Raw genomic sequence first — 12,251 nt, 5'->3', positions numbered from 1 at the left:
AAGAATATTGCAAACCCTACTACACTCTACTCGGTCTGACCGGCTCATACAGTCGACGATAAGGAAACACAAACTGACTTTTGCTAACAGTTTGAACATAATGAACTAGTAACTGATAGGTAGGAGTTGGCAATTCAATTAATAAAATTGAAATTGGCGAACCGTTTGCACAGAATGAATAAACCAGGAAGTGAAATTGTTTGGCAGGGAATGTATACAAATCAAAAGATGGTGATTTAGAAAAAAGTAGTTGCACAGTATCAGCAAGGGACTAGTTAGTAACTGCTAGATAGGAGTTTATTGATGAACAAGAGAACAAACTTAAAAAAATACAGAAAACTGATTTTTATGAGTTATTCCAGCTGATTAACAAAGAAACTGATTTATGCAGAAAACTGGCAGTGTAAATTTATTCAAGATATGTGTATAAGATTTGATTTCTTGCAATCCTTACAATAATTTATTAACAAATAGTCGAACAGTCTATGACGTAAGTAATTAAATGATGTGGAGTCCAGTTTTGATCAGTGTGTTAATCATCATATGAACCTTAAAAACCTCAAAGATCATCATTATGGAAGTGGACTATGTTATGGTTATTAATATCTCTTTGGACTGTGCACACACAAATGATAAATCATTTTCGACGAGGCAAGTAAATGAAAAACGTACCTGAAATAAGAATGCAACTCTTCTCTCTCATCAGTACTTTAACATGGCTCATATTGTGATTTCGCCATTTATTTTTATGACAGGAATGAGAGAAATTTTGGACCAATGTTCCTTCCTTTTATACCTTTCTTTTAACAAAGGGAAAAATACGATGCTTAGACGCTTCAGAGAATCAGGGAGGCAGTCTTCCGGTAATGATTCAAGTCTTTCACAACTCCAAATTTCAAGTGATTTCAGCGAGGAAGGAACGCAATTTTCAGGAAATGGCTCAAGTTGTTGACAATTACGAAAGTGAAGATTTCGAGAAAGGAGAGGTGTTGAAGCCCATTTCCATCAAAGGACTTCATGTTATAGAGATCACCAATATTCAGAGACACAAGGGAGATGGGTAGCAACGGCTCTTTTACCAAGGTGTTAACTATATCACCATCCTTTTCAATTACCAATCTTGAAAGAGTGGTAGGCAAACTCCTTCACAAAATGACAACTCTCCACAATTCAAAGCCCACTGTTCAAGAGCAGTGAGCGTCTTAAGCTTGACTTTAAACAATCCAATTGCTTTATGGGATTTGATTTTAAGTGACTGGAGGCTTGACGACCGACATGAAGGACTTTCTAAAATAAAAATGGAATCCAAACACCTACAATCACGTATGTCAAGTGTTTGGAGCAAATCTTCAGCATCAAAGAAAACATCTTTCAAGTTATCAAGCCACTGTTTGACATGGGGATTACTGATCTGCTTCTCCTTTGCATCATCTAGTACAGCCTGAAGATTGAGCATGGTTGTTTGTGTAAGAGTTAACTGAAAATCAGATTTATGCGGAATCGTGGCACGATCGCAAGGCAACGTGGCACGATGGAGGTTTCAGTTTTGAGGCAAGGCACTGGAAAAATCGTGGCACGATGGGATCGCATCGTGTAGGGATGGCAATGGGTACCCAATGGATAGGGTACTACAGTATCCATCTCCATACCCGCGTTTGTAAAAAATGTCTGTATCCGTGCCCATACCCTCGTGGGCAACAACTTTAGTGCCCTTCCCCATACCCTATGGGTACTTAAGTGCTCATACCCTCACCTATTACCCGCACTTTAGCCATGAAAAGATAATAAAAATCACCACACTTGAAATAAAACTATGATGCAAATTTTTTTAAATCAACTTACGAAATAATATGAATCGTAATATTTAACCAAATAAAAAAACATCCAAATTATTCCTGGAAAGAAAAAAAAAATAGATACCTTACATCAGTTATACGTTAAAAAGTTCTAGTTGCATGTTAAAATCATAATAAATTGTTACTAAAGTTTTTATTAATTTGATTTAGGTTTAAGGTTAGGCTTAAATAGTTAAATTTATTAATTAATTGTACACCAAAAATAAATAAATTATTTATAATATTATATAAATACATAGATGCGGGTTGCGGGGCTGGGTAGTACAGTGCCCATACTCGTGCCCATACCCATATAAATTTGCGGGTAATTACCCATACCCAAGCTCGGACCCATGAAAGCGGGGTTTTACCCTACCCATAGCGGGTATTTTTTGCGAGTGCCCATAGAATCTGGGTCTAATTGCCATCCCTCATCGTGGCACGATGGTGCGCTGGCAGCGAAAAACAGAAACATATTTTTGAGTGCAAATTTGTTCCAAATTTTAAGCGATACTTTTACTATAAATATAGACCTTGTATCGGAGCAAACTTTGAGAGAGATAAAGGGGGCTGGAACAAGGGTTTAGAAAGGCAATAACAAAACTAGGGTTTTTATAGAGTTTGTCTCTTTGGAACAAACACTAGGGTTTGTGGGTTGATTCACCTTGGGAAACACTATTAGGATCGAGTCTCTTGGTTACAGGAAGAGGCTGGACTTTGGGTAGAATTAGGAGGGAGACTTATTCTTGTAACCCGTTCATTTCTCTTTTGTAACGTTACTCATCATATAGTGGATCGGAGGGCTGCTCTCTCCCTAAGACTAGGTCAATTTGGACCGAACTGGGTCAACAAATTATTGTGTTCTTCTCTTCTTTGTGTTCTTCTCGCCGTTGTTTTCTACTTTTGGCTTGTATTTAATTGTCCCATACACTTTGTTTTGGTTGCTTGATTATCCCTTGCTCCACACATCAAGTTGTTATTGGTGTGATTTTCATCAGATTCGCAACAGTTTGTATGACTACCTCAAGAGTGAGACATTTGGCTTGGTGTTTTTGATGTAATCAAGAAAATCTGTTGAAGCAAGTTTTTGCTAATGTTATACGAGATGTTCTTGACATTAGGTCTGCTTTTTCTATCCATTTTGCTCAGGATATTGTTAAATTGTCTTCCAAGAAGCACCATCTCATGAGATATTCCTTCATCAGTTTCAAGGTCACCTTGAGTTTAACCCATTTGGGGTTGGCTTGGGATCTTGGAGTTTGCTCCTCCAGAGGGCTCAGGTTTGATTCCCTCTAGTGCCAATTTCGGTGGGCTAAGTCCATACAGAGCTTGCTCTGGCTTTAAACGGGGCCCCCGCAAGTGGACGGTGGGATTGGTCCCCTCGGATTAGTCGATTCTTGGATCGGATACCGAGTTTTCAAAAAAAAAAAAAAAGGTCACCTTGAGTTTGATCATCACTGGTATTAGACACAAAAGCAACGCTTTTGTTTTTCTCTTTTCAGACTTATCACTGATAGCCATTTCGAAAGTTTGAAGGCTTAATTACTGTTTTGCCCCCTAAGTTTCCAAATGTTGTGATTTTTCCCCCTAAAAAAAACAATTTTTTCCAAGCCCTTTATGTTTACTTTCTGTTCCAATTTTAGCCCCCTAGCCTAATTTTGACCCAGTCAATACATACGTGGCGCACACATGGGCGCCACGTGTGTAATTTTTTTTTTAAATAAATAAAAATGCCACATGTAAATGTGTAAAATAAAAAAAAATTAATATATATATTTTTTAAATTAAAAAAACAAAAAAAAAATTACACATGTGGCGCCCACGTGTACGTTTACTGGGTCAAAATTGGGGGGCTAAAATTGCAATAGAAAGTAAACATAGAGGGCTTGGAAAGAGTTGTTTTTTTAGGGGGCCAAAATCACAACATTTGAAAACTTAGGGGGCGAAAACAGTAATTAAGCGAAGTTTGAAGTGACTCAATAAGTTCTTCAACTTTCATGTTCTTAATATCTTGGGCTTCTTCGATGGCAGTTACTTTCATATCAAACTTCTTGGGAAGAGACCTAAGAATTTTTACGACAAGCTTCTCTTCAGTCATCTTTTCTCCAGAGCACCAGAAGCATTTGCAATATCCAGGATCATGTGAAAGTCTTGAATGGATTCATCATCTTTCTTCTTAAAGTTTTCAAATTTAGTGGTAAGTAGCTGCAATTTTGACATCTTAACCTTAGATATACCTTCATGTGTAGTTCTCAAGATGTCACAAGCATCCTTGGCCACGGTACAAATATTTATCAATCTAAACATATATTTGTCTACTCCATTAAAAAATTTGTTCAAGGCTTTGGAGTTTCCAAGAGCAAGCTCATCTTCCTCCTTTGACCATTCCTCTTCAGGTTTCATCTCAGTTGTGTCCTTACCATCATTATCATTAACTAGAGGATGATCCCAACCTTTTACAACAGATTTCCAAGTCATATTGTCAATAGACTTAAGGAATGCCACCATGCGCACTTTCCAATAGTCATAGTTGGACTCATCCAAAACAAGTGGTCTGTTAACTTGTCCTCCTTACTTTTCCATTGTACCAGAAAATATTTTCCCTGGAGCTCACCCAGAAACAGAATAGGGTGTCTGCTCTGATGCCAATTGAAATTCTAGCACGCACTAAAAATGTTATACACGATCTTAGGACAAGCGAGATGTCAAGAATGACGTCAGAACGTCATGACAACACATATAACAAACAACAATCGTGAATAATAAAAGCAGGAAGTAAAATGCACAAGTTGTTTGTTAACCCAGTTCGGTGCAACGTCACCTACATGTAGGGGCTACCAAGCTAGGAAGGAAATTCACTATGATAATATTAATTTGAAGCATACATAAAAACTATCTTCAATTTAAGACTCTCCTAGATATGAGATCCCTCTATCCCTTCCTCTCAACCACAGTCCCAATGATTGACTCAATAATAACAACTGTGATGGAGACACACTCCTAACAGAGATTCAACTTGTGCTTAGAAGCTTTGAGTGATTCATAGTTTACAACTCAACTACAGTCCAACTGTATGCATCAACGCGTGATACAAGAGTGGCTCACAAATAACAAGGACAAACTAAAACCCTAAAAATGACACTTTTTGAACTACGGCTTCAATGGTGAATTAGGTCTTGATTCTTCCTTTATATAGCTTGAGTGCAGAATGAGCTTGGTGCATAACTCGTGCCAAACAATCCGCTGAACCACACGATTTTCAACACAAAGTTCTGAAGAAAATATATTGTTTCCTTAAATGTTACAACATCACACTTAAGAAAACGTCAAAGCAAAACTACCTATTATTGCTTCTAGAAACCACATGCTTCTTGGTCAACTCCACATGAATCAAATCTTCAGAGAATCTTCATGAATCTCACGTTTAAAATACAGTCTCCAAGAAAGCAAAACAAGACACGCTATGATGTCGCACCAACATGTCAAGACATCTTGTCCGACATCTTGTTAGAACTCTTGTTTTAACAAAATGCAGCCAATACAAATCTACGAACCCCACACTCCTGAAAAAATCAAATAAGCATTAACAAAAGATACTCAAGCTTTTCACAATTATGAAGTGTTTCACAAAGATAAGAAAGTAATTGAAGATACTCAAAGAGGAACAACAGAAAAAACTCATTAAATTAATTTTGATAATCCAAAGCTATTAACATTAGCAATTTGAGCAGCATCTTTAACACAATTGATATCAAAAACACTTATTTTCACAAAGAATATTTGTACCTCATTTTCTAAATCCTGCAAAATACTTGAAGAGAGACTAGAATAAATACTAACAACAAATAAATCTACACAAGGGACAACTTCTGAACAAGAACTTGTAAAATTTAAACTGGGGAGGGGGAAAACACAATACTGATGTGAAAGTAATTTGGTTGCAGATTTGAAATTGAGTAAACAAGATTTATTGAAGGACCAATAACAAACAAGAAAGAAGATAAAAAAAGAAATACCATGTTATTGATGGAAAGAAATAAGAGAATTAGAACATGCATGTACTAATATCTAAATTTGTACCTTAGATTCCACTGCTGCCATCTTGTTGCAAGCCATCAATCTCACTTGATGCCCTTGGTCGATCTGCAAACAGGGCAGAGATAAAATAAATTGAAAATAAAAACTAAGTCACCAAATCTGGTTGATGAACTGGCAAACAACAAAACATAAAGTCCCAAAATCAAAACATAATTTAGAATCAAATAACTTTCTTAAGCATCTTTATCTGCCATACAAAGCAAAGGGTAGAAGAATAATCACAAGGAACCAACACAAGGAAGCAATATTAAGTAAAGACAGTTGGATAATGCATAAATGATATTCTATGAACACAAAACCAACTCATTCAAATATATATGACATCACAACTCACAAACAAAAAAAGTATCTAACTTATTTGTGGTCAGCTGTTATTTCTCATTTACATCTGTTCCTGGTCAATAAAACAGTTCTTGTGCAGAAGCAGGGGTGATACAGAATTTAATACTATGATTAAAAAAATTCAGTTAGAGTTATAATTTTGTATTTTGATGTTATTATTGAATTAATAATATTAATTGACCCTTACATAATAAGAAAGAAACAAAAAGAAGTATTTCAGAGACTCACCAAGATATGAAACTCATGTGATTAATTTGTCATCAATAATTATGGCAGGTATGTGAAGAATCTTATGCCACTCTTTCCCTTGCTTGCTCTGCAACCCTGCTTCAAGTAATGGACAGCGAGTTAAACTTAGTACAGAAATAGAGGTAGGCAATCCTTCGTTTGGCAACGACTCGAGTTTGGGAGCGTTAACAATCTCAAGGTTTCGGAGAGAACTGAGATGTAAAAACCACTTCCCATCCAAGTTTGTATCAGTAAGACCACAAACGCGTAGTCTCAGAAGAGATGCAGGTAGCAATGACGCCATTAGCGAGTTCACCATATCATTACCGCTTATTCGCAACACTGAAAGACAAGTGAGATGTTCCCAAGTTGGCTCAGTTTTCCACATAATCCCTCCAACAGAGCCAACAGTCAGTTCCTGTAAACTGCTAGGCAAATCATCTATGACAAAAGATTGAACATTTGGTAGATTATCAATTTCCATTTCTTTAAGGCCAGTAAGATCGGTCATTGCTTCTGGCAGTGAATGAAGCTTCTCACACTTCCACAATGCAATATAAACAAGGTTTGGAGTAGCCAATCCACCTGAGGGAAATGATTCAAGTTCATTACAGTCCCATATTTTAATGCTTCTAAGAAATGAGAGACTCTTCTCTGACGCGTCTTCTGCAATTGATATCGATTTCAGATTTTTACAACCCTCAAAAAACATACTCTTGAGGATAGGGAGAGATCCCAAGGTAAATGATATCATTGAATTACAGCTATAAGATATTGTTAATTCCTCAAGATATGTGGAATTGTCCAAGTATTCATGAGGAAGGAACTCTAGATTCTCACAGTTACTAATTATGAGAAATTTCAAGGTGTTTGGAAGACTGCCTATTGGGAAAGACATCGGAGATGAAAAACCGTCTATGGTCAATTTTTGAAGAGAGTAAAAAGGGAACATCATACTTGAAGCATCACTCCCAAGACCATTGATATTAATTTTTTTTACTGACGGCAACCAATCCAAAGTAGGTGGTGTATCCAATAGATTCGCACAACCTTTTATCATAATTTCTTCTATGCAAGGAAGGTCACTAGGCAAATGCCCCTTTAGTTCAGGACAATCATCTAACTCCATAGTTCTAAGTCGAGGAAAAACAAAATTTATTCCTTCAAAGGGAAGCCATTGATTCCAATTTGGCATGTTGTTAAATTTTATGCGCTCAAGGGATGGAAATGGTTGGAAGAAAGATTCAGAGCCTTCTTCAATCTGGACATAATAGAACTCCGGGCCAATTGTCTCCAACATCTTCATTCCAAATATTTCTAGGTCCTTGAGAGAAGGTAGTTGCCCAAGTGGTGGAAGTATCGCACAATATTCACAATCAGTGATTACGAGGGACACCAAGTTACAAAACGAAGAATTTCCTAACCAACTCGAAAAGCTTGTCCCACCATACAAGCAAATATTCAGACTCTTCAAATTTATTGGTGGTTGCAACATATCTAGCAATACTTTCACTTTTTGTGAATCTTCACTTTGTTTTCCCCATATCATCTCTAACTCCTCAATTTGGTCTTTGCTTTTAAGGTTGGCATCACATGCCTCTGTGGCATCAACAATATTTTCCAAGTTCTTAATAATAAGTTTTCGCCGTAGGTTTGTGAATCTACTTAGCTCTTTGATACTTAACCCTACATAGGGCTTACCCACTAAAAAAAGGGTTAGAGTTTGAAGGTTTGTTAGTTTCAGCATTTCCATAGGCAACTTACTTATGTTAGTCTCACTTATATCAAGGTGACGTAAACTGACTAAATTTCCAATATGTAGCGGCAATTCAGTGAGACTCTCACAACTTGATAAAATCAAGGTCTTCAAATTGTAAAGGTTGCATGTTGCATCCGGCAAGCTTTCGATTTCAGTGAAGGAGAGATCTAGATACTGCAATTGTACTAAATTTCCAATATGTACTGGCAATTTAGTGAGACCCTCACAACTTGATAAAATCAAGGTCTGCAAATTGTAAAGGTTACATGTTGCATCAGGCAAGCTTTCAATTTCAGTGAATGAGAGATCTAGATATCGCAATTGCACTAACTTGCCAATTGTATCAGGTAGCTTGGTGATGTTTTTATACTTTGATAGAGATAACACGCGCAACCTTTTGAGTGATGGTATCAAATCATCAACCACCTTGAAGGATAAGTAATTGTTGCACCTCCAAACGTGAATAGGTAGAAAGGTTCGCAAGCATTTCAAATTGTGGAAAGGCTTAAACTTTGTTACGATGTCATACTCTTCTTGAATATATGAAACATGACGAACATTTTCAGAGATATTACCACATTCAAACCTGCAACAACTTTTTCCAGATACGACTGTAGCCAAATCATTGACAAGGTCATGCATGAAAAACTTTTCTCCACGACCATTATCATTTGATTGTTGAATTAAGGATCTGGACAATAATTCAGCAAAGCAATCATCACCTAATTCTTCCATCGTTTTCTCCCCATGTGAATAATCAAGAAAGCCTTCTGCCATCCACAGCAAAACCAATTTCTTCCTGTCATGTGTGTGACCCTTTGGAAAAATAGAACAATATGCAAAACATATTTTCAAATGAGAGGGAAGACATTGATAACTCAAATGCAAAGTAGGAAGAATTTTATCATTTGGTAAGTTCCATACATTGCTATTCAAAATTGTTGTCCACTCTATTATATCTACCTTCGAACCTAGAAGTCCTCCTATTGTTTTAGCAGCTATTGGCAATCCTCCACACTTTCTTGCAATCTTCCTGCCTATTTCTTCAAAGGTTGAGTTTCTAGTACGGTGAAACTCACCAACTCTCAATGCATGCTTTGAGAGTAACGACCAACAATCTTCATTTGATAGAAGTTTTAGTTCATGTATAGGAAATGTGTGTGCCACCTCAGCTACTTTTTCTTGGCGCGTTGTTATAATCACCATGCTTCCAGGTTTTCCATCAATGAAGGGACTTACTAGCTCATCCCAATCATCATAACTGTCATTCCACAGATCATCCAATACAAACAAAAATCTTTTCTCCCTTGAATGTTTCTTTAACTCAACTCGAAGGACATCAAGATTATTGCTATCCCAAGTTGTGGAAGTGACAGATTCAAGGAGAGACTTGGTTACTCTCATAATATCAAAATCCTCGGACACACAAGCCCACGCCCTCATATCAAAATGTTGTTGAACTTCTTTATCATTGTAAACAAGTTGAGCAAGGGTAGTTTTTCCTAAACCTCCCATGCCCAAAATTGCAACAACACCTATAGCATTATGGGTTGTGTCTCTCTGTGACAGCAACATGTTCATTATTGTCTCTTTGTCATCCTTCCTACCCACCATGACAGATTCATTTACCACTGAACTTGAAGGCAGTCTATGAGAAACTCTACCACTTACAGTGTGTTGCAAGCCGATGGCGGTGCTCTGCTGGACAAAAGTTTGCAGCCTTTTATAAATCTTCTTCATTTCAGAATTGATCTCTTCATTTGAGTTTGTAGTTGAAAGCAAGTTCCGAAACTGATCTGTAATATTCTGATCCATTTCAGAATTGATCGCTTGTTTCTTCTCCATCTTGCATCGTAGGGCATTGTAGCTGATTTGATTGAACAAATCCTCAGCATCATAGATTGCATCTTTTAACCGATCCAACCATTGTTTGATTCTGGGTTTGAGGATCTGCTTCTCCTCTGCATCATCTAGTACAACCTCAAGAGTAAGTAGACTTGTTTCCATCTCATCTATCAATGATTCATTCAACTCTGTTTTTGTGATATAATCACGAAACTCGATTGAAGCTAGTTTGTCCGTTAAGGTTTGAAGAGTAGCAGCCAGAAATGCACCTCCAATCAAAACTGCAGCCATCTCTGATTGGTTATAGTAAACCAGCAAGGATAAAAGTTTTAGATGAAATTTTGAAGGAAATTAAGAACTATGAAGATTGAATGATAGAAATAATTGAATGGTTGATTGTGCATACAGCAAAGGTAGACTCAAGAAGACTTATTTGTTGGGTATGAAACTAAATTTGAAAGCTGGAAAGCAAAGCTCACATTGTTTAAAGAAAAAGAAAAAGTTGCACACTCAATTAAAGCAATCGGAATCTTTATGTACACTTTTACTCCTTTACCATCATATTATCAGTTTTCTAATCACCTGTGTGAAAATTAAAAAAATAATGTAATATTATTGAGAATGTGTTTATAAATGTAGTATTACCTGTTTAATATATGATTGCTGAAAAATATTACTTCTGTAAGTGGGACCAAATAATACATATTTCATTATTCTTTTAAACGTAGGATCTGTTAGTTGCTTAGAAGAGGGAGAATCTTTATATAATTGTTTGTTCCTTAACGGGGACTCATTTTTTCTTCTTTCAATGAGTGTCCTTAACAAGGAGTGGTCCTTGTTAAGTAAGGACGTCGTATTAGAGAAATGGGAAAGGAGTTAAGACTGAAGAGGATTTAGCATATGAATGAACCGACAACAGTACTGTTTTTGGATGGTTTGCAGTACATATGGTAAAGGTAAGACTCAATAAAACTCACATGTGAATGAATAGTAATAGTAATAATGCTTTGGGTTAATTAAGTTTTTGGTCCCTATAAATATCTGTAGTTTTGTTTTTAGTCCCTATAAAAATAAATCACACTTTTTAGTCCCTACAAAATTTTCTGTTAGTGTTTTTAGTCCCTGTTAAATTAAAATTTGTTTAATTATGCTTAAACTTCTAAATTTTTGAAAGATTTTTTACAGACATGTTCATAACATCGTAAGACACTCTTTTGTAAAAAAAATTTAGTTTTTTAACATGTAATGAATTAAATATGAATTTTTCTAAAAGCCAAATTTTCAAAATTATATTAATGAAAATTTGGACCTAATAATAAAATTTTAAATTACTTTTTTTGCGGAGGAACTTTGTATAATATTCTAAGTAAGTATGTGAAAAATATGTTACAAATTTAAAAGTTTAAGCACAATTAAGCAAATTTTAATTTTACAAGGACTAAAAGTATGTGTTGGTCCCTGTTAAATTGAAATTTGTTTAATTATACTTAAACTTTTATATTTTTAAATGATTTTTAATAGACATGTTAAGAACATTATAATAATCTCTTATATAAAAAATTAGAATTTTTTAACATGTAATGAATTAAATATAATTTTTTTAAAACGCCAAAAATTCAAGATAAAACTAACGAAAATTTGGACCTAAAAATAAAATTTTGAGCTAATTTATGGTAGCGGAACCTTTTATAATGTTTTAAACAAGTATGTAAAAAATCATTAAAAAATTTAAAATTTTAAGCATAATTAAACAAATTTTAATTTAACAGGGACTAAAAACACTAACGGAAAATTTTGTAGGGACTAAAAAATGTGATTTATTTTTATAGGGACTAAAAACAAAACTGTAGATATTAATAGAGACCAAAAACTTAATTAACCCTAATGCTTTTTTTTGAGAGAATAGTAGTAATAATGCTTGTTTGTCGGCAAAGATCATTAGTGGTTTATGGACCATTATTTCAAAATTATTTAAAACTCTAATGATCATGTTTCTTAGAAGAAAAAAAAATTCTAATTTATAGCCTTACTCAATTATAATTTGACTCAAATTAATTTATTTGTAAATACATTATTTTTTAATCTTCCGTTTAAAAATTTAATAGGTCCAGCTCATTCTCAATAATTTTTTAATTTGAAAACAT

General features: G+C 35.2%; 1 protein-coding gene and 1 pseudogene across 1 annotated transcript; both read right to left on the bottom strand.

The window, feature by feature from the left end:
* Positions 1 to 12,251, bottom strand: part of LOC25488782 (uncharacterized) — a 66,899-nt pseudogene that overhangs the window by 5,988 nt on the left and 48,660 nt on the right.
* LOC11415350 (putative disease resistance RPP13-like protein 1) lies at positions 4,183 to 10,563 on the bottom strand. Its single transcript, XM_003599320.4, has 3 exons — positions 6,504 to 10,563; positions 5,916 to 5,978; positions 4,183 to 5,398 (listed from the first exon to the last, which is right to left on the bottom strand). Exon 1 carries the CDS (start codon positions 10,396 to 10,398, stop codon positions 6,517 to 6,519), a length of 3,882 nt encoding a protein of 1,293 aa, XP_003599368.2. The 5' UTR covers positions 10,399 to 10,563; the 3' UTR covers positions 4,183 to 5,398; positions 5,916 to 5,978; positions 6,504 to 6,516.

This window comes from Medicago truncatula, chromosome 3 (genome assembly GCF_003473485.1).
Source record: "Medicago truncatula cultivar Jemalong A17 chromosome 3, MtrunA17r5.0-ANR, whole genome shotgun sequence".
Taxonomy (NCBI): Eukaryota; Viridiplantae; Streptophyta; class Magnoliopsida; order Fabales; family Fabaceae; genus Medicago; species Medicago truncatula.
This window is presented reverse-complemented; position numbering and strand designations above follow the sequence as displayed.